The sequence below is a fragment of the Bactrocera oleae genome, chromosome 5 (genome assembly GCF_042242935.1).
Source record: "Bactrocera oleae isolate idBacOlea1 chromosome 5, idBacOlea1, whole genome shotgun sequence".
Classification (NCBI taxonomy): domain Eukaryota; kingdom Metazoa; phylum Arthropoda; class Insecta; order Diptera; family Tephritidae; genus Bactrocera; species Bactrocera oleae.
Window position 1 is genome coordinate 69,023,204 of NC_091539.1, and position 20,905 is coordinate 69,044,108.

The following is a 20,905-nucleotide window of genomic DNA, read 5'->3' on the forward strand; positions in this document are numbered from 1 at the left end:
GGGTCAGCCATTTATTAAATCTTTTATCCAATTTGTTTGATATACCTAAATTAATCGATTATTGTATTTTAATATCAAATATATCGATTTTCAAAAATATTTAACGTATCGAGATTTTATAACTGTACTTTTCACGAGAGTAAAAGCACAGATAAAAGTTCCATGGTAAAAGTTTGTGGAGTTTTTACGTTAATATTTTAAACTAACTGAACAACGATTTATTTATATTAAATATGGCTAAAATAGAAAGGCAAAAAGAAATCATATCCATAACACATTTCATCAATCCTCATCTATTTTGGTATCACAAAATTGATGCTTGTAGCGATGATTATCGCACTATACATCAAATTGAAAAGGAGCTTGGCGAATTCTACAACAACCGCCAAGGTTGTGCACAGGCAATACGGCGTCCGGAATTAAATGCTCTGGTAGCTGTGAAATTTCTCGCTTGGAATAAATTAATACGTGCTCGCGTAGATCATATAGCTAGTTTTGGAAAAAATGTAAAAGAAGGTCAATTCATAATGTGGGCTATAGATTATGGGTTTCCTTTTCAAACAAAAGCAGATCAAATTTTTCGGTTACCCAATAAATTGACTACACCTGTTGATTACATTCGTTGCGGTGGTTTGGCAAATGTCGTCCCAGCTGAAGAGTTTTATATGAAGAATACAATGATGAAGAAAATATCAAAGAAATGGCACCAACGTGCGTATAATATCATTGAAAAAGCTATAAATGATTCAGAATGTATTGTATTTCTTAAGGAATTTACTTTAGACAGTCAAGATTGGGGGGAATTAATAATCAGAACTAATATGGGCATTAAATATCGTGTAAAGGATCATTTGATATCCTTACATTTGGCAACTGAAACTGAATCGAATTTCAGAGATGAATGTAAAAAGTTAACGACCACCAAAATTGCGCCATGGATGTGCAATAACGGTAACAGCAAATTTTATACAAATCGAGTTTATATATTCCCCGGTGTTGTTGGCATAACACATAATCCAAGTAAATGTCTAGAAATGACATGTGACATTAAAGCAAAGAAAAAAGTAGACGATTGGTATGAGCGGAATCGATTTAAATCTGAACAGGAGACTGAATTCCTTGATACAACTAATGAGTTTCTGCCAGCAGAAGATGATATGATTGATTATGTTTCAATTGAAAAATACGATCAGCATGAACAAGATTTGGAGAAAATGGACAACGGTGAGGCAACACAGCAAATCCAACTTGCTGGTATACTTTCAAAATCTAGAGTAGAAAAATATGGTAATGGTCAAATATCAGCGCCGCCTCTGCCCGATGGCGTAGACTTTGAAATGACCGCTGAAAATATAAAATCTAATAGAAACATGGACACTGTCGAAAGTGAAGTTAGCTCAATTAGGTATTTGCAATTAGAAAATTCTACAGCGAATACTCCTAATTTGTCAAATATTACATATCACAATATTACGCAGAAAACAGAATTGAGTAAATGTGAAATGCAAGTTAATGAGAAGTTTACCAACCAGAGTGAAGTAATATACATACATATATAGCATACATTAATAATATTGTTTTATCTTATATTTGTGGAAAAGGTAGAAGATCACAACAAATCGGATCCCATATCAGATGATGTTAGTTCATATGCTAGCTATTTGATCACCTTTCGAAAACAGGTAATATTGACTTACGTCTACTATACATAGAAGGTACATATATGATATGATAATTCCAAATTAACAGTATATTGCCAGAAAAATGGAAGAAAAGACATTAAAAGGTGCTGATTCATACAATATTGCTAACAAGGTAATCATACCGATTCTGATGTAGAGTTTTTGTTAATAATACGCACACATCTTTAATTTTTAATAGGATATTATCCTAAATCAGGATGATAATTTAAAAATCGCTTCCTCAACTAAGTCGAAACAACGATCTCATCGAGAGGCATGTATAAATTATACTTAAGATCGCAAAATAAATTTTAAGAGTTAATTTTAAAGGTTACACGTGTGAACTCAACTTTCCATGGGCTACGAATGATACCAGCCGGATATGACTTAATGAATTTGTGTGAATATAAGGACGAAGGGCATTGGCATTGTAAGAAGAGTACCCTCAATGATCACATTGCACATTGATTTATTTGATTGTAATAATTACACATTCAGCTGGATCATTACAAGTATAACTTTTCAATTTTTATAATTGCTGTCACAGGACCGAATCCGCTAAAGCACTATATTGCTCTACACATACAAATATACTTACCTGTAGCTATAAAAGTACCACTACGCAGATCTCTTTGAATGAGATAAAATCGAAGCTCCAATGAATTATTATTTTCAACTCGATTTATATTTTTCCAAAATTTATTTTCCAAATGTTTGGAATTGAATTTATAAAAATAATTGAAACAACTAATGAGAAATCAGCTTTTATACACAGTCAGAATTTAAAGTATGTACTTAAAAATGTAAATACATATATATGTATAATTTTTTATATGAAACTAAAATCGTTTAAATTAAACTCCGATATTTCTATACATTTTTAACATTGGTTTACATTTGTAGTTCCAAATACGTACTTTATACAATTGTATCCTACGAAATTATACAGACTTGTCAACATTTGAATCCATACAGCATTATGATGGTAGGTGTTTATCACGAAACTGGCAGTTACGTAGGTTATAAACAAAATGGGTCTGAGTTATAATGCAAATTAATTTAATACATTTAAGGTACACATTTTCGTAACACTACACTGCGGGCATTTGCAAAAGCAATACATGTATGTATGTATTATTTATAGCATTAAAAATTTTCAAATAAACGACAAATTTATATTATTATGAAAGAAAACGTGTAAATGCACTTTACATACAATTGCTGGTTTCCAAAAAATGTTTAGTGAAATAACTTCAAGACATAACGATATTCTGTTTTTGGCTTATAACTCATCTTGCGGTTGCCGTAAAGGTTACATTATTAATTACACTGCGTTTAAAAATTTTAACTTCCTGTTGTTGCACATGCCTCATTTCGTGTGATTGTAACTCTGAAACACTGCTGAAAAGATGGCTACAATAAAGGCACTGGTGAGAAGTAGTAGCCATCGGAAATCTATTAAAACCATTTTTCTTGTCTCTATCACACATTTCTAGACTAATTGATTGATTAGTACAATCTGGTATTGATTTCTCATGGTTTTTACTATTGTTGGCAGTGGTGGATATTTGAGTTTGCTTTTTCGTCGCTAATGCAAGCAAATCTTGTAACCATGTTGGACTTGCAGCTTCCGGTTTTCCGATATCCGGATTTTCTGGCAAGAAAAATTTTTCAATATTTAAGCGCTGCCTTTTAGGGTTTATTGCTAGGTCACCCTCTTTAGGCAACACTTCGTTGTTCTCGACTGGGCAAGTCGCCACTCTTTTGCGCTTTTGTTTGCATTTGTGTCGTTCTCCCTCGTGTGCTTCAAACTCTTTGATGTTCAGAAAGCGCAACATGCAGATTTCACAGCGCAAATTCCCGTCATAAAAAGCATGAGCGCGTAGTAAATGCAGGTTCAAGCGATGATATCCCTTAAATAGTTGTACACAGAAATTGCATTTGTATCGTTGTGTCGGTAACTGTTTTAGCGGTGGCTTCACTTTAACTTTAACCAATGCAGCTTGAACAGCCTTTTTGGTCAATTTTCGCTCTCGCCGTGACTGTGGTTGACCACTTTTCTGGGCAACAGTAGGTTGAGGAACTGACACTTTCCGTTTGGTATTCAGTTCTTTTGCGGTCAGAATAGGTTTTGGCTTTTCAAATTTAGATTTTGTTTCGCTGCAAATATGTTTTATCCGTTTCAATTCAGGTTCTGATGAAGACGAAGTTGTCGTTGTTGAATCTGTCTCCGAAACAAGATTTTCTGTACTTTTTATGGGAACTAATTTAGTATGAGTGTTTTGATGTTTGACATAATTAAAATAACCGGTGACAATTTTGAGGCATTGAACGCATTCGAAAAAGTATTGTTTGCGCGTAGTGATTTGATATATGCGCGCCGTACGTTTTAGCTCCTTTTCCTTCTTTGCACCACAATTGGAGAATAAATTTCGCAATTGGGTAATTTGCCGAAAGTGTTCTCTACATTCTGTAGCCTTGTGAGAATACAACATGTGCCGCAAAAGTTCTGTATGTTGTGAACCGCACTTTTCTTTACATACTGGGCATTTAAGAGTCAGCATCATTGGATCTTTTAAAGATTTCGACTCTTCGGCATGCTTTTGCATAACATGCTGCTTATGCATTTTAAAAACTGCGTCAATGCAACCACACAGCTGGCATTCATAATATATGTAACGTTGCATGTATCGCAACCTTATAGTCATAGCGGAATCCTGTGCGCAACGGGGACGCTCCGACAAAACTTCTCCATTGTAAGAACGATGCTTTCGACGCAAGTGGTGTATTAGACGTTGGCTGTCGGCGAAATCTGTCTGACAAACTGGACATTTAATAACAGCTTCCAAACGTTCTTGTTGAATATTCTCCACTAAAATTGTAGGAGGTATTTTAATATTATTTATACATCTCAAGGGCGGAGAAAGTTGAGTTGTGTTTACACACTCATTGTCCTTGGTAGTTGTCGTGTCTTTTTGTTTGATTGGACTGCAATCTGGGTCGGTAACTTCAACATCTGAATCGCTGTCACTTGAGACCAAACTTAGACTGGCAATTAAATTAATCTGGCCTTGTTGGTATTTTCCTTTTCGAGATTTCTGTTTTGTTCTCCCATCCTTGTGTGTATATTTGTCATTCTCAGGATCAACCTTCCGAAAAATTATTTCCTCTTCATCTGTGTCTGATGCGTTTTGAGGTGTCAGCAGAGTAGGAACTTTGTCTGCTTGTACATCTTCTTCGGCATCCAAATCAATTACGGCCAAAACTTTATATGAAGTGCAATTATCGGTTACATTTGAAGCTATACTTTCTGTTGTGGCAGTGATTCTAGTTGAGGTAGTATTTTTTGTGGCAGTAATATTTAGAGTGGACTTTTCATTTCTGGTTGTTGTGGCAGTAATGTCCTTTTTGGGGGAAGCGCTGGTGCGTATTTTTACAGCCGACTGCACAACGCACCTTGGTGTCGAGGATATTGGCAACGCAGGTGAAGGAGTGTTTTCGCGTGACGTCAGCACTTCAATAACTTCATCTCCAATGTTAACAGCTACACCAGCCGTAGCTGCCACTAAAGTTTGTTGTCGCAAACTCGTGGTGTTCCATTCACCTCCACCACCGCCTGCTCCAACTACCATTAAGCGTTTCATTAGGCGGTGTTGCTCCACTTTTTCGAAAAATAAATTGTACAATAATTCGTCGTCATCGACGATTATCCGTTCCTCATTATCTTCATTCTCATTCAACCTATGAAAATTGTGCAGCCGCTCTTCACAATCGTGACAAATATTGCCCAATGTAGGCGTAGTATAAAGTAACTGAAACAATAAACAATAGATCAGAGATTTTCACACACTAGCCTCCGATGGGCTTTAAGGCTTACATTATCGTCACATCGCTTTTGACTATATTTCCGGAGCTCTTTGACTGTGTATTTAAGATTCTTTTCCGTACGGCATATACGGCAAAAGTGCATGACTTTTGATTGTTGCATCAAATGCTCCGAAATTCTACCCAAATAGGCTGACTAAGTAATTATTTGGCAAAAATACAAAACTTATGAATGGTGAAACAAAAACTGAAGAAAAAAGTAATAGTAAGAAAATGCTATCACACTCTAAAGGCGCGTATATAAGTGCGGCGATTATCGGCGAACTGTCAATTATGTTTATACGTTCTCTGCTCTGTGACAAAGGAAAACAAAAAGAAATACCATAACAAAATCTGTAATTGCCCGCCACTTTTGGCAGTGCACGTTTATTATGATATACGTTCTCTGCTTTTGGTATGTTGTTACCAGTCCTCAAAATTAATTATCACAACCTTATCGACCAAAAATAAATTACTAGGTACATATGAAGCGAATTTGATTTACAATCAAGGATAATTTAAAGATTAATGACAATTTTGATTTCAAAATTACTGTTTTATTAATTAATGATAGTTTTGTTTATTTTTACGTTTAAATTTATAATTCAAAATCGTTATAAATCAGCTGTTGGGAAAGTGGCTTACTTGTTAGAAACTGTATTATCGATGCTATATTCTGTGAGGTTATATTGGTATTAGGAATGTAAATTAAACCGCGATTCATTCAATAAGTTATTGAAGTAAATAAATTTGTATTTATTTGTTAAAAATTAAAAATATTGATATAACAATGGATGGTCCAAGTTTATTTTATCGAGAAGTTTTACCAGACACTTCTTGTCAGGAAGATTGGACCGAGATTCAATTGAATACTGGTAAGAGAACTTGGTAAATATTAAACATGCACTTTTTTGTACGTCGTTTTTCATATACCCCTAGGCGCGACACAAAGCACTCTACAAGATATTAAAGTTGTGGAAAAGGCAGGCGGATATTGCTACCAAAATGTGCAACTAAATCACAACCGGAATCGCTTTATTTATTGGTACTAATGTAACATAAACAGTTGCGATGCTACCATTACTTATAATTATACATTTCTCACCATAGGCACACCTACCAAGATGTCCTTGAACTATCGGAAGTTTGTTTGGATTTCACTTTGTATAAAAACAATGTTCGGTACAAATTTTCCGACACTCCTGTTTTGAATGTTGCAATAAGCGAGCAAGATCGGTTTGTCACTATTCTAGTGACAACTGTTTGTAGTTTACATCATATAAAATTCCCACATCCAGACACTTTGTCAGATGGTGGAGCCAGCAGTGTTAGTTTAAAAACTGGATCGAGCAATTTTCAATCAGCCACAGGTGGAGCGTCAATAGATTTCAAAGATTCACAAACATTTTCAATATTTCACGAAGCTAATAACTCTTCTGTGCGTGATCCAAGCAGCTTCTATGTTATTGATACACAAAATGCCGCATCAAGCGCAGTACCTCACGCTGCGACCAGCTTTTTGTCGCCCAGTGGAGAAGATGCATACTTTGCTTTAGCGTGTCAATCTGAGCTTATATTGTACGTAATGAATTGCGAAAATGGTTCTACGACATCTCAGGCCTTGAAGGAAAATAACATAATGCCTCGTCTATTTTCAAATTTAAAAAACGCCCTCACGTAAGCAGTTAAAAAATATAAACTGGAGAAATAAAACTATTGTTTTTATTGTATTATCTTACAGAGGTAAAAGTGACGTTTCGGACGCGAACCATGCCAACTCAGTCGTGTTCAATTATATCAATGGACAAATATATTTATTGGCTTTGTACCGAGACGATCAATTGCGAGTGTGGTCTACGAATAATTTTCAGTGTGTTTGCTCCTTTGATTGTATACGCGATAACAACAAACAACGAACACAAGGGCGTAAGTTTAGCAATGATATCAAATTAAAAATTTAATTTAGATGTATTACTTTACAGTATTAATTGTTAATTTTTTCAGCTCAAAGCAATGTTCTACGCAAAATAAACGATACCTCAGTGTGTGCGTTTTTATCATACGCTAATCGATCGGAATTTGTATGCATAGATATACACGAAGATGCTGGGTCGTCATCGGGATTAAGCTTGAGCTATCGTAAAAATATACCCGCACCTCTATTAGATTTAGCCGATTTTTCAGTAGCGGAGAGTAGAATTTGGGCATTATGGACGAACGCCGAAGGGGAATTTAGTATCTCAAATTACCCGCTAATGCGTGGCCTGGGCATGAGTTGGTCGTCTGCAGCAATGGAACCCCCACCAGATCGATACTGCATAGGAAATGATCATAGTATGGACCCGCGCGAAGCATATTGCAATTATATTTTCCAACTTGGCACTTTCGAAAGAGAAGTCATTGCTAAAGCATTATTTGTGAGCGTTTTTGTTGCAAATTATGTAGCATAACTTAATAAAAGAAATTGTATGTTCTTGTAGATGTTTCGACGTACGAATCTGCGTTTCGAATCAAAGCATTGCACCCTGCCAATACTTAAGGATCAAGTTTGCCAAGCTGTCGAGGATGAAATACAAAATGAAGTCAAAGAGTTCGATGTCACTGATGAGGATTACTTGGAAATAGCGACGCGACAATGGGAACGTTTCTATTCATGTTGTGAACAGTATCACTTGAAATCCTGTCAGCCCTGCGGTCTCTTCGTGCTCGAATCCATCGATGGAGTATGTTTGGTGAAAAAGAACAACTTTTCACTATTGCGTCCTTGCGATACATTAGAGCATCTTATGCTTGCGGGTGAAGATCTCGACACAAGCACAATTGTATCAACCTACTTTGCAGACAATGAAAGAGTGGGTGAAGACCTCGTTACTTTGGTATCCATTATAGCTCAATTGGAGCGCTGGTTGCCAGACGAAATCAAATCGGACGTAGATAAACGTCTTTACCGTTTAGAAATGCCAAACGTATTCATTGCCAAATTGAGCGATGAAATTTTAGCAGGCGATCCTGATCGTGAAATACTACCAAGCAGTTTTCTAGTATGGATTAGGCAAAAATTGCAGTCCATTAATGACATGCGAATGGCGATGATGCTGCTACTTGATAGTCTACGAATGGATAATGGCAATCCAGCCGGAATGCAAACCAATTTCGGTAAGGAACACAACTGTTTGAGAAATTTATATTTAATGAAATGTTTTTTTGAAGGTTTATCGCAATCGTCGCAATTTGTGAATTCAGTTGGTGTGCTTTTTGGTAGCCATTTGGGTTTGTCAGTGTTATCGGAAACAGTACGCCAAATAACTGCAGTCAAGTAGGTGAATAAATGTGGCGTTTGTACAGTTAAATATCATTTTTTTTTTGTATTATTTCTAGATTTTCAATTTGTCGCAACCTACTTATACTGCAACAATTCCTCATCGACACTTATTCGCTTAACGTTGATTTGTTGGAAACCGTTAGGTCACATTTTATACCCGACGTAACCATTTTCTTACAATCGTACTTCGTAATGGGTTGGATAGCACAGACGCCTGTGAATATCAACGCAGCTGCTTCATTGTAACTATATATTTGTGTATTTTATTAATATTATTATCTAGACATGATTGTTTGTTTTTACAGAGAGAGCTCCATTCAGCGCTTGAATCTACTGCAACTGGCAAATGGCTCCGGTCGGATATACACAAATGGTGGTAAATACCATGTATCACCTTTGCTGCGTGTCTTTCTCAATGCTAAGGGATTGTATACAGCTGGCGCACTGTACGCAGAGAATTTCAAAGACAGCGAAAACGTTCCTACTTGGTCCAATACATTGCTGCCGCTAACTACAATTGTGAGCCAGTTAATGTATGTTGAAAATTGCTAACCATTTTCAGCATATGTACAGTTGTTTATTATTTTCTTATTTACAGTTGGCCGGTTTCGTTTAATTTTGTATTTGGTGAATGGTTATTTGGAACTTGTCAGCACATTGCCATCCAGGATTATGTACGATTGCTCAGCAATTGGTGTGAATGGAATATTTGCTCACGTATGTGATTTAATTCACACATAATTATCATTTTATATAATTTTTTTTGTTTCGTTTAACTTTTAGGACAATTTATACTTGCTGTGTCTTTGCTGGACTTTGGTGAAACATATAAGGCGTATGACCTTTTCCTGCAGTCCGCTAAAGGTGTGCTGCGCGAGCAGTTCTTGATTGACAAAATACTTAAGGGCACCGCTCTGGCAAAACATGTCGACAATCTCACAGCGATGAGTGAAGATGGTGGTGGTGGTGATAATTTAGATAATAACATAAACAACCAGGTCATCACCCAATACTATTTGAAAGTGATACAACTACTTGAGCAGCATAACGCATTGGATCATATTATTTCTATGGCACAAGTAGCAATTGGATTGCTGGACAAATCCGATCCTCAGTTGCCAATGTTCCAATCGATTGTCTTCAATAATCACTTACAATTGGAGCACTATGAGGAGGCTTACCACTCGCTCATCTACAATGCGGAGCTATCGCGTCGCAAGGATTGTTTACGACAGCTGGTCGTCACATTATTTAATCGCAAAAGACTTGATCTTCTAATGCACTTCCCATATGTTGGATTGCATGAAGAGTTTGAAAATATTGTCGAATCACGTGCACGCTCACTAGTAATTGATCAAAATGAGGTCTATGACTTTCTGTATGCCTTTCATGTCAACAATGGGAATATGCGAAAAGGTCTGCAAACAATTTACGAATAATTTACGTGCCAGCACATTGATGATTTCTCTTTTGTTTACAGCTTCTGCCATTATGTATGAACAGGCAATGCGTTTTCAATTGGAAAGCGATACGGTTGAATCCATGGAGAAGCGCTGTTCAGCTCTTTTGGTTTGTATCAATTCGTTGCATCTAATTGATCGACGGTATCGTTGGATTGCAAAACCTGTAATTGGCTTAGATGACACACCGCCACCGAGTACAGTTAACGACGCCGAGCCAATGGACAATAGATCAAATGAAGAGTGCGGTCGAGAGCAAGTGGTGGTATTAGAAATAAAAGATATAAAACGTGAACTACTTCAGACGGAAGCATTGGTGCGGCTCGCTGATCACCGCAAAGATGTACAGACCTTCATCAATGCAGGACCACAGGAGTTGGCGACTATCTTATCTGGCTGTGGCCTCTACACCGATGCGCTAAAATTGGCCAACGGCTTTGAGATATCACCACTTCCCATATTCGACAGTCTAACTTCTGCGTGCATTCGCATTGACGATGAAGGCGCCAATGAAACATGGGCGTGGTTACAAGAAAATGACTTGGCTGGTAAATGATTGCCATTTTTATACTATACTATTATATTATGAATCTATATTTGGCTGTTTCTGTTATTTAGATTTGCCTCACCGCAATAAGCCCGCCGACATGGCCTGGTCACTACTACAAAAATTAGTTTATGACAATGAGTTGGAAAATTCGACACGTATACGAAAATCAGTGGTTAATAAGCTGTTAAGCTTGAACGCTTTCGTACCACAATGGCTGTACAATGACTATAAAGTACGTATTGTTCGGAAAATTTTACCTTATAATAGCGACGTTCTCACAAATTTCGTTTGTGTTTATAGCTGGCCAATTGCAGAGAACTGTTGTATTTATTTGTAAAACATAATCGCTTGCTTGAGGCTGCCGAACTAGCACAGGAAATGATTAACGCAATGTTAGGAGCCGGCAGTGAATACTTCAGTTTTAAGCATGCTATCGCAATTACAAATCCGGAAATGTGCTTGCCTGTCAACACACTTGATCTTTTATTGCATGGATTGCGATTAAACGCCGATACAGACATAGCATATAAACAGGTTCGCGGACAAAATGGAAATCGTTTATTGGGTATTTCATGCGATTATTTATATTTGTAATAAAATTTCTAGGTACTTACTGAATTGGAAGACGTTGTGCAGAACTACATTGATACGGCACAACGCACAGCAGAGGACAAAATTCAAATGGCATTTCAGGAAGAGTATTCAAAACATATGCGGCAGCAAGCTGCGGCTTAAACGCACTATTTATAATCAGCTTTTGTAAAGATTCCAATTTTTATTATTATCTAAAACAATATTAAACAAATAAACTTTTCACATTTTCATAAAACTAAAAATCGTCCATCATCATCGACTCGGAAATGAATTTCTTATATATATTCATAAATTGAGCAACAAACGCCTCCAAATGAAAAATATGTTTGGCGCCGTTTTGCATTCGGTGTTCATATAGGGTCGCATATTCTAACGTTTTCGCTTTAATTGACATATCGCAATTCCTCACAAGTTGCTCTACTAGTCCACGGAAAATCATATCAGGCGGCACACCTTGTGCCAGCAACTCATACAAACGATCACGTATTTTCTCTAATTTTGCGGGTGTTTGTTCCGTCACAATTTGATTAGCTGTTTCACGTAAATACACTTGCCAGTCTAGTTCAACAATGTCCTGTTGCCCAGTAAATGGATACTGCTGCACCTTACATGCTTCCAACATCAACAATGCCCGTCGCAAATTATGTTCACTTTTCTCCACTATACGTGCTGCTAACTCAGCCGGCAATGTCAAACCTTCGCGTTTACAAGTCAGTTGAAGTACCGATGTTATGTCTTCTTCGCTCGGCGCTGCTACACGTATACCTAAGCAACGTGATCTTATTGCTGGTATAACACGCGAAGTAGAGTTTACCGATAGTATTATGCGGCACGTAGCAACATATTTTTCCATTGTGCGACGAAGCGCATGTTGAGCATCTTTGGTCAGTTCATCTACTTCGGAGAGTACAATTACTTTAAATTCACGCTGTCCAGATGCATCGATTTGATGTGTTTGAGCCACTTGCTTAATAAGATCGATAACCACAACGCGATCATAAATACCCGCATCAGATGGATTGACCTCTAGATGATAATTACTTCCAACTGTCATCACCTCCACTTTTCTATTGGAGGGTGTGGTAAAAGTCATTGTTTCGTTACGTAGTCTCTCAACACCCGCACCATATAGTTCGCGCAACAAACACATAATCCGTGTCTTCTTCCCAGCACCGGAGGGTCCATAAAACATTAGATGTGGAAAATCTCCCTGTTGACAAAGATTTCGCAAATTTTCAGCTTGCTCCTGAGAGAGAAATTACAAATATCACAGTGAATAACAGGTAAAACCTATAATATGCACAACTTACTTTGTGATAATCTAATTTTGATAATTCACGCGGACGATGTTTATCAACCCAGAGAGCCATTTTTGCACTTGCACTTATTTGTTATTAGGTTAATTACAAGATTTAAAATTCATATATTTATTATATTCATATACTATTCATATATCAAAGCAAATATAAAAATCCTTTGGTTGCCCTTTGGGTATATGTCAATATAACACGAAATCATTCACCGGCTTGCGCGCGTTTCACATTTCATCGATATACTATTTGATTTGTTTTATCGATTAAATTTTCTACATAATCGATTACTACTTACTTCCAAGCCAAGAATGATCATTCTTGCTTCCAAACTATAACTATTTATTATATATTTATTGTTATTGTTATCAAGATGTAGTGCTGAACATCCTGATAAAATAAAAAAATAATATATCTATTCTAGTTCCTAAGTTCAATATTATATATAAATTTCCGTAATACTTTCTTTCATTCTTATATATAAAATATATAAATAAAGAATACTTTAAAGACGGCAACAGTTTTTTATTAACATACATACGAGTACATATTTAACATATTTGGTACATATATATTGTTATAAATCTTATTTTAATAGATACAGATATATACTTCGGTTACACTTTGTATTAATATTTTTAAATTTATTTTTAATAAGTCAACGAAAACTCAAGAACCAGGTTTTGCTTGCTGGTCCGGTGTATTTATTCTATGTTATTGCACAATAATCTTTTTTTTTTGTGCCTAATTTTACAATATACATACATAAATATATATAATTTCAAAATAAGTTCCAAATAAATATTTATACATACATACATATATTAAAGTAATAGAACGAATCTAACGTGAAAATTACTAAAACTGTATTCATTTGCTCGAACATACTATCGAATAACGTTTATGCCTTTTTAAACGGGTTTTTGCTTTGAAAATTTTCCGGCAATGGTTACATTGGAAGCCTTTCTGACTTGACGGAGATAAAAGGTGATTTTGATTTTTATCTGTTTTATTAGTGTGTTCAGTTTGATCTCCAAGGTACTTTGAATTCTGATTTTTGGCTTTTGGAAGTGACTTTGGTGTTATGCTAATTGTAGGCAGCGATTTTAAGTGGCCTTTACGACTTCCAGGAGGTGTGATTAAATCTGCAATATCTGTTTCTTTATTACATTGTTTCGTTAAGCAATGTTCTGTTGAACAGTGTTGGTTAAAAACGTTATTTTCAACAGAATCCACTTCACAATGTTTTTCAAGCGGTTGTTGGTTATTATCCAATATTAAACTGCCAATTTTATCGTCCTTTTGCGCATTACAAAATATTTTAGCTACATTTACTTTGTTCTCCATAATATAACTAGTACTTACATTAGTTTCTTCAAGACACTCGGTGTCCTGATTACTCAAATGATTATTATATTCTTCTTTCGATGTATTTTCAATGTCACTTTGTTGCGGATTCGAAGTTTTGTCTATTTGTTTAAATGATTGTTTAGCTGTATACTGGAATTCTAGAAATTCGTCAATTTTTTTACAGCAGCGTTGACAAATACTATTTGGCCAATACTCTGTCGCAGTACGTATTTTCAATTTGTTGTATTCATGCAACCAGCGTTTCACTTTCCTATTATTTAAATGTAAGGAATCGCTAGCATTATCGTTCATTTGACATAAGCAGGTACTGCAGAAGTGTTGTAAATTCTTTAATGTCTTCGATGAAAAGTCCTCCTCAAGTAGTAGTTCGGACAAAGCAGTCGAACAATCTAATGCAGTTTCACAAAAATCGTCGAAAGCCCTTAATTTATCGTAACAATTTTGACAAAATTGCTTTGAATACTCGTGTAAAGAATTAATAACAATGCCAGTATTTTTACGATAAGTTTTAGCTAAATCTTCATTCCATTGTAGGTTTTGTAGAGGTTTGCTATTTTGTTCCGTCGTGAATGGCGGAAGCTCTTGAAGACAGGTAAAGCAGCAATATTGCATTGTAACGACGTTAGTATGCATTAGCAAAATACTAAATCAATGTAATTAATTTACTTTAAACACAATATAATAGACTATGATACCCTTTACGATGAATATCAGTATCCTTTGACATATCTGCAAGGATGCCACTAAAGAATACTATTGAACTATTAAATTAAGGGTTGGTGCCAGATGTAACTTGTTATAAATCCGAATATCAACGAAATGTAATCAAATTGATTAAATTCAACGAACTTCCATTTTCTGATTGTATTAACACAAATAAGGTACACAAACATATAGGTTAAGCGATAAATTTTTTTATTGAATATTTGGAAAGCGATATAATATATTTTAACATTATTTTAATGCATAGTAGTGACACTTATAATGTAATAATTGAAATATGCATGTTAAATATGTGAAAAGTGTTTGAACATAAGTAGAGCCACATAAAACTAAAATCGAAATATGCAAACTTTTTTTATAACAGTTAAAATATTGTAATACTGTATGTGGGCATATAAATATATATATATGTATATTGTAAATTTATTGTTTAATTATAATTCTTTATATATTCTTACATATAACAGAGTCTTTGTTGAATAAACATCGTTGCAAAATCAGATATAATTTTTTTTTACTAAATCAGTTTTCTTAAAAGTGTAAAATTATTTGACTTATATTAATACTAACAATACAACCTCTGGACACGTCATAAAATTAGAGTTTACACATAAGTAATTATGTATTTTTGTCATAAAATATAAAATTGATAAATTGCATAATGTTTTAGGTACCCAATAAGAAATATGCGGCCGATCTAACACTAGGTTTTAATTTAAAACCAAAGAGAAATAAAATTGTGCACATATTTTGCACAGCTCGATTTCTCTACGAATGTACGAGTACCAATATGCACATTTTTTGTATCGATATTGTAGTTTTATATTTTATTATTTTAACCTTTTTATTGCAGATTGATATAAGTAAAGTAAGATATATTTATACTCGCATCTATGTATGTCTACATAATAATTATAGAGCTTAATGACAACAAAAATGATATGGTTAGCTATTTAAGGTGCTTGTGACATTTGTTAATTAAAGAAAAAAGCATTTTAATGCTTTTGCAAAAAATATTTCCAAAATTAATATATAATATAACCAAATAACAAAAGTAATTTGTTTATGTTGTAAGTAAAAATATATATATGTATGTTAGTAATGAGAGGAAATATAAAATATAGAGTTTCATGTATCACAGTTTTCGCCAAAAATTTCATACTTACTTACCCTTGAATTTATAAAAAACATAATCCGTATTGGCATTTGAAATAATATTATATATAATAAGCTTATGAAATGTTACGTTAATTAACACAATCAAATAAGAAAAAGAACGTTTAACATATTTTATTAGAACACACATACATACGTGTAATAATAAAAACTTAGACGAGCTCAGTCTGTTTTAAATTTTAAAACATGGCACTTCAAATGTAATGCAGAGAAAAATAAAAAAAGTTTAATTCACAACTCTATATAATAAAATTTAATTAATATTGTGCACTACTTGGCACCATTACATTATTTCATTTTGATTAATTATTGCAAGCCGTTTATACTATGTGGAAGTGAATTTCTGCACATATACTCCTGACATACGTACATATATACATATGTTTATATATAATTATATATGTCATTATGTATGTATGTTTTTCGATTAAATCTACTTTTATCAACATTTAAGTTGGAATTGCACATGTGCCTATTTTACGGTTTTAAAAACCCTTGCGCATTTTTTGTTAAAAATATTAAATGCGTTTGACACTACAACTCATTGGTACAATAGCATAGTTTCGAAAGCCATTGTCAAACTATATAACTGGATTAGTACTCTTTGTTAAAAGCAAAATTATATCAACTCCTTTCTAATCAAAAAATTGTTAAATATTTTATTATCAAATATGTATGTGAATAGTGCATAATTTTTATTTTTATGGAATTAAATTTTATCTTATGCAATTAAAGACAGCTTGAGCTAAATCAATTGTGCACTTAATCTAACATCTAAATATGCATGAGCTTTTAAGTTTTATTTTTATTTATTTATTATTATTATTTTGTTTTTGCTAAAACTATTTTGAATTAATGTCGGACTTCTTAAGTAGAACGTTTTTTAAATGCCCTCTAGTTTAAAACTTTTAAACGCTTCTATCAAGCTTGAGTTGAGATATGATATCAAACAGGGTAAATACTAATAAATAATTCTCTACACCAACCATATTCCTTTTTCTATCAGTACCAAGTCTCTTAATGTTTCAGTCTTGTTCTTGGCTTGCGAGTTTTAATTAATATTGTTAAAACAGTTTAAAAGCGAACAGAAAATAGTACTGTTCGTTGTGCCTAACTTGATTAGATATTGTTGGGTGAAAAAATAAACAAAAAGTTTTAGCATTTATGAATTTCTGAAATAATATTTTCCAGCGCAGCAAAAAAAAAAACACAACTTCTAAAAGTAACTATTGCAGAGGATTGGAAGTGAATTTGGAACATAATAATGTGTTTATGAAACCATCTCTGTTGGGAACGGCGTAGAGGAAAATATAAAACACTTTAAATTTAAATTAACACAACTAAAAAATAGAATAAGAAAAGGAAATATTTTGCTTACATTCAGTTGGTCAAATTTTCCACTCTGTTAGTCACCATTAAACCAGCGCCTACTCCACCCATTATGCCGCTACTTGTACTACCTACCGAACCGTTATTCGCAGTTATTAAACCAGTGTTACCTTCACTTTCGCTTTTCCACGAGGACACCGGGATGTGTGGTGCTGGCAAGCAATTACGCAATGTTTGTACAATTTGTATTGTATCCAAAAGTGCTAGAAAGTTCAAGTATATATTTAGACATACGTATGTTTAAATATTTATAATGGAAATGAGTTTTTTTACTTTTCTGTAAGCTTTCGCTCTGTTTGCCGTATGGTTTACACATAGAGGGACGTATATAGGTTTTCATGCGCGCCATATTTCTCATTAACTCGGTGAAAATACGCACTATTTTATCTTGACCCACTGGTAAAGGTTCGCGATTATTATCCGGTACAGTCCATGCGCCATTATGCAATGCTAGCAAGTCTTTATTCGATTCAATAGATTCCAAATTAGAACTGTAAACAATTTTTATATTAAATATTTATTTACTTTTTTTGTATATGCTATACTCCCGATTCGGAGTTTATATAATAAAAATATAATAACAGTATATTGAGAATATTTTATATTATAACAATACTCATTCATTATTGTATGATTAAAACACAACGGTTAAAGTAAATAACTGTTTTGGTAATGCTTCTGAAATTTCATACCATTGCCCGTACTATGTATTCTTGCTTAATGTCTTTCACAAATTTCGAAATATCGTACTCACCGCAATAGTTCTACATTTTTTTGAACAATTTGTTCAGTGGAGTGCGATGAAGATGAGGACGAAGAGTGACTGGAGTGCGCGCTAGGCGATTGAGATGGAGGCGGCAATTGATGACTATGGTGAGAATTGTTGCTGCTAGCACTGCCACTTACACCAATGATGTTGTTGTTACTTGTGTTGTTAGCAGAAATGTGTGCCGCACTACTTGCGCTACTATTGCTACCACCACTGTTGTTCATACTACCAACCGTTGATGGCAAAACGGAGGCTCCACTTAAATTACCGCCACAGTTTCCAATGCCAGTAGTGCTATTACTGTTATTACCACTTCCGGTCATGCTGCTATTACTGTTGTTAAGAGCACTACTACTGGTAATCGGTGCACCACATGCAGCTGTGGAAGATGATGGCAACATAGGAGACCCTCCAGCTGCCTGTGCGGCTGCAGCGGCGATAGCGGCAACCTACAGGTTGAATATATTATAATATGTATATCTAGATTTGTATATTCATATTCTCTTACCCTAAAGTCACTAATGCCCTGCATTTGTAAATTGGCAGCTGCTGCAGCCACAGCCATTGGATCGAAATGTTTTGGATCTAATTGTTGTAGCACTCGTTGTTTCTCCAAAGCACTTAAGTTATTGAATTTTTCCAAACTTTGCTGAGCTAATGCCCGACTTTGCTGTTGCTGTAAAAGTGCCGCTGTCAATTGCTGCTGTTGTTGTTGTTGAGCAACAGCCGCCGCTTGTGCCTGTTGTTGTTGTTGCTTAGCGGCGGCAGCAGCAGCTGCAGCAGCAGCGACTTGTTGTTGCTGTTGATGGTGGGCTGCTGCCGCAGCAGCTGCACTAAGCTGGGACAATTGTGATTGTATACTGTTTTGCTGTTGTTTTGTGAGCATTTGAAGTTGGGTGGGTACAGACACCTTTCCAGTTGAGTGTGATGTTGTGGAGCTTTTTGTTAAGTCGACTTCTCCGCCTGCACTAACAGAACCACCAGAGGAACCAGCAATATTACTACTACCTCCACCGGAGGATGAGGACCCTGCAGAGGAGACACCACTGTTTGTTGATCCAGGAACCATGGGATGAGGCGGTGGTGGGGGCAGGTGTGGCAAATGCTGTAGAAAATCTGCGTGATTCACACCTGGGAATTGTTGATCCATAAATGGCAACGGTGACATACCAAGATGATTCTTATAATAACGACAAGCTGGGCTGGGACAAGACTGAACAACTTCTATTATGAATTCCTTTTCCATGCCAAAATTTTCGCGACCGATTGTATAAGATTCAATCACTGCACGCACAGTAGCCTCTACACTCAAATGTAGACCATGTGGACCAGACATGTGCTTTAGCATCACAGCGTTGGCGAAATGTTCAAATGGAAGGACAATTTTGCCATTTTCTCGTAATATTAAACGCCCTTGAGCATCCAAAGTCAAGCGATTAGCTAGAACTCTAAAATAAGAAGAAATGTGAGGATTTAGATTAAAGTATATAAAACTAATATTATTGTGTATAATGTTATTAGCTACATACTGCAAATAGGCGGCGCTGGGTAACATAGCATTATCTTTGAGATCCGTAAAACATTGCAATAATTCAGCACTTGGGTTCCATCCTTTGTTTTGCAAGTACAGCTGCAATAGCATGTATAACTTTTCTGTTACGTATCCAACACCTGGAATACCGGTACTTCCGCCGCTCTGTATTTCACTATGGGATACTGCCGCACCCATTCCATGTCCACCACCACTACTACCAGCACTGCCTGCTCCGCCGCCCCCACCGCCAAGACCACCTACTCCAACTCCAACTCCCACACCACCTGGCCCTTTTGATAGCGCTGCCTTCATTGTTTCCGACAGATCCAATTTATAATTTTCAGGATAGAAATTTTTTACGTGATCCTAAAAATTAGTTTTGCAAATATAGTATAACAATTTGCTTTCTACTTTTTGCCAAAAACTTACCATATTAATAATTTCTGTAGTTTTGTTGCTAAACTGCTAAATTTATAACGAGAAAACACTAATATACAATTTTGCCTACAACACTGTTTATTTTTGTATTTTTCAATTAACGGTAATCGGTTTTTTGATATGTTTTGCTAATAAGAAAAATTTTCACAATTTTTTCTTACAAGAAAAACTGAACCTGCTTGAAAAATTCCTATCGGATCTACTTTCGACTTTTTCATATTCCTTTCAGGATTTCGCTTTAAACAATATTCGCGAATTTGCATGCATAAGAAATTCAAAAAAATCCTTTCCATTTAGTTTTGTTTATTCTCTGCAGTTTCGTAATTTCCAGGGTTGTATTTTCAAAATATTAGTATTGCCTTATGAATGCCTCAAATATTTACCTTTAAATAACTTAAAATAGATAACTTTATGAATATTTGTATATTTTCATTGAATATTTATTGATGAGATATCATTTTTTATAATTTTTCTTTAATGAAAGTGAAAAATATCGATTATCTTGAATTGTTGCTTATCATGCATCGATTAAAGATGTTATCGTTTTATTCTACCTACATATGTATGAAAATGTAAAATGTTGCTTCATAAAAAACCTTTCCTCAATACATTGGATTGTCACATCCTATTGTAAATTTTTATAAGAGAACTTTATGGGCCCTTTTTCGTAAATTTTCAAAAGATAATTAAGGTTTGGACATTGCATGTACTTGCATATGCATA

At 35.0% G+C, this 20,905-nt stretch overlaps 6 protein-coding genes and 1 long non-coding RNA gene across 8 annotated transcripts; 3 read left to right on the plus strand and 4 right to left on the minus strand.

Annotated features, from left to right (window-relative positions):
• The first annotated feature begins 132 nt into the window (after positions 1-132).
• Positions 133-2,566, plus strand: LOC106615786 (uncharacterized). 2 transcript variants are annotated; one of them, XR_011396735.1, is made up of 5 exons: positions 133-1,538; positions 1,602-1,682; positions 1,750-1,815; positions 1,882-2,161; positions 2,230-2,566. XR_011396735.1 is itself a non-coding variant. In XM_070110641.1 (5 exons), exons 1-5 carry the CDS (start codon positions 234-236, stop codon positions 2,148-2,150), a joined length of 1,665 nt encoding a protein of 554 aa, XP_069966742.1. In that variant the 5' UTR covers positions 133-233; the 3' UTR covers positions 2,151-2,566. The 2 variants fall into 2 exon arrangements, 1 of the variants encoding a protein (XP_069966742.1); XM_070110641.1 differs by having other exon boundaries at positions 1,882-1,956; positions 2,013-2,566.
• LOC106615785 (uncharacterized) lies at positions 2,364-5,977 on the minus strand. Its single transcript, XM_014232129.3, has 2 exons — positions 5,560-5,977; positions 2,364-5,494 (listed from the first exon to the last, which is right to left on the minus strand). Exons 1-2 carry the CDS (start codon positions 5,668-5,670, stop codon positions 2,972-2,974), a joined length of 2,634 nt encoding a protein of 877 aa, XP_014087604.2. The 5' UTR covers positions 5,671-5,977; the 3' UTR covers positions 2,364-2,971.
• Positions 5,978-6,128: 151 nt separating this feature from the next.
• Nup160 (nuclear pore complex protein Nup160) lies at positions 6,129-11,714 on the plus strand. The gene is made up of 15 exons (XM_014232132.3): positions 6,129-6,421; positions 6,486-6,591; positions 6,657-7,223; positions 7,288-7,472; positions 7,551-7,963; positions 8,027-8,702; positions 8,757-8,862; positions 8,925-9,110; positions 9,174-9,401; positions 9,467-9,585; positions 9,652-10,284; positions 10,349-10,876; positions 10,947-11,110; positions 11,179-11,412; positions 11,485-11,714. The coding sequence occupies exons 1-15, from the start codon at positions 6,337-6,339 to the stop codon at positions 11,611-11,613; spliced, it is 4,359 nt and encodes a 1,452-aa protein (XP_014087607.2). The 5' UTR covers positions 6,129-6,336; the 3' UTR covers positions 11,614-11,714.
• On the minus strand, positions 11,634-13,008 carry RfC38 (replication factor C subunit RfC38). Its single transcript, XM_014232134.3, has 2 exons — positions 12,783-13,008; positions 11,634-12,718 (listed from the first exon to the last, which is right to left on the minus strand). The coding sequence occupies exons 1-2, from the start codon at positions 12,840-12,842 to the stop codon at positions 11,708-11,710; spliced, it is 1,071 nt and encodes a 356-aa protein (XP_014087609.1). The 5' UTR covers positions 12,843-13,008; the 3' UTR covers positions 11,634-11,707.
• A 275-nt stretch (positions 13,009-13,283) lies between these two features.
• LOC138857295 (uncharacterized) lies at positions 13,284-14,899 on the minus strand. The gene is made up of 2 exons (XM_070109630.1): positions 14,148-14,899; positions 13,284-14,081 (listed from the first exon to the last, which is right to left on the minus strand). The coding sequence occupies exons 1-2, from the start codon at positions 14,784-14,786 to the stop codon at positions 13,653-13,655; spliced, it is 1,068 nt and encodes a 355-aa protein (XP_069965731.1). The 5' UTR covers positions 14,787-14,899; the 3' UTR covers positions 13,284-13,652.
• A 59-nt stretch (positions 14,900-14,958) lies between these two features.
• Positions 14,959-15,688, plus strand: LOC138857296 (uncharacterized). The gene is made up of 2 exons (XR_011396403.1): positions 14,959-15,034; positions 15,547-15,688. It is a non-coding gene; the product is annotated as an uncharacterized lncRNA (long non-coding RNA).
• Positions 15,689-15,794: 106 nt separating this feature from the next.
• On the minus strand, positions 15,795-20,428 carry LOC106615771 (uncharacterized). Its single transcript, XM_014232104.3, has 6 exons — positions 20,174-20,428; positions 19,740-20,110; positions 18,719-19,658; positions 18,196-18,659; positions 17,715-17,932; positions 15,795-17,644 (listed from the first exon to the last, which is right to left on the minus strand). The coding sequence occupies exons 1-6, from the start codon at positions 20,174-20,176 to the stop codon at positions 17,433-17,435; spliced, it is 2,208 nt and encodes a 735-aa protein (XP_014087579.2). The 5' UTR covers positions 20,177-20,428; the 3' UTR covers positions 15,795-17,432.
• Positions 20,429-20,905: the final 477 nt, after the last annotated feature.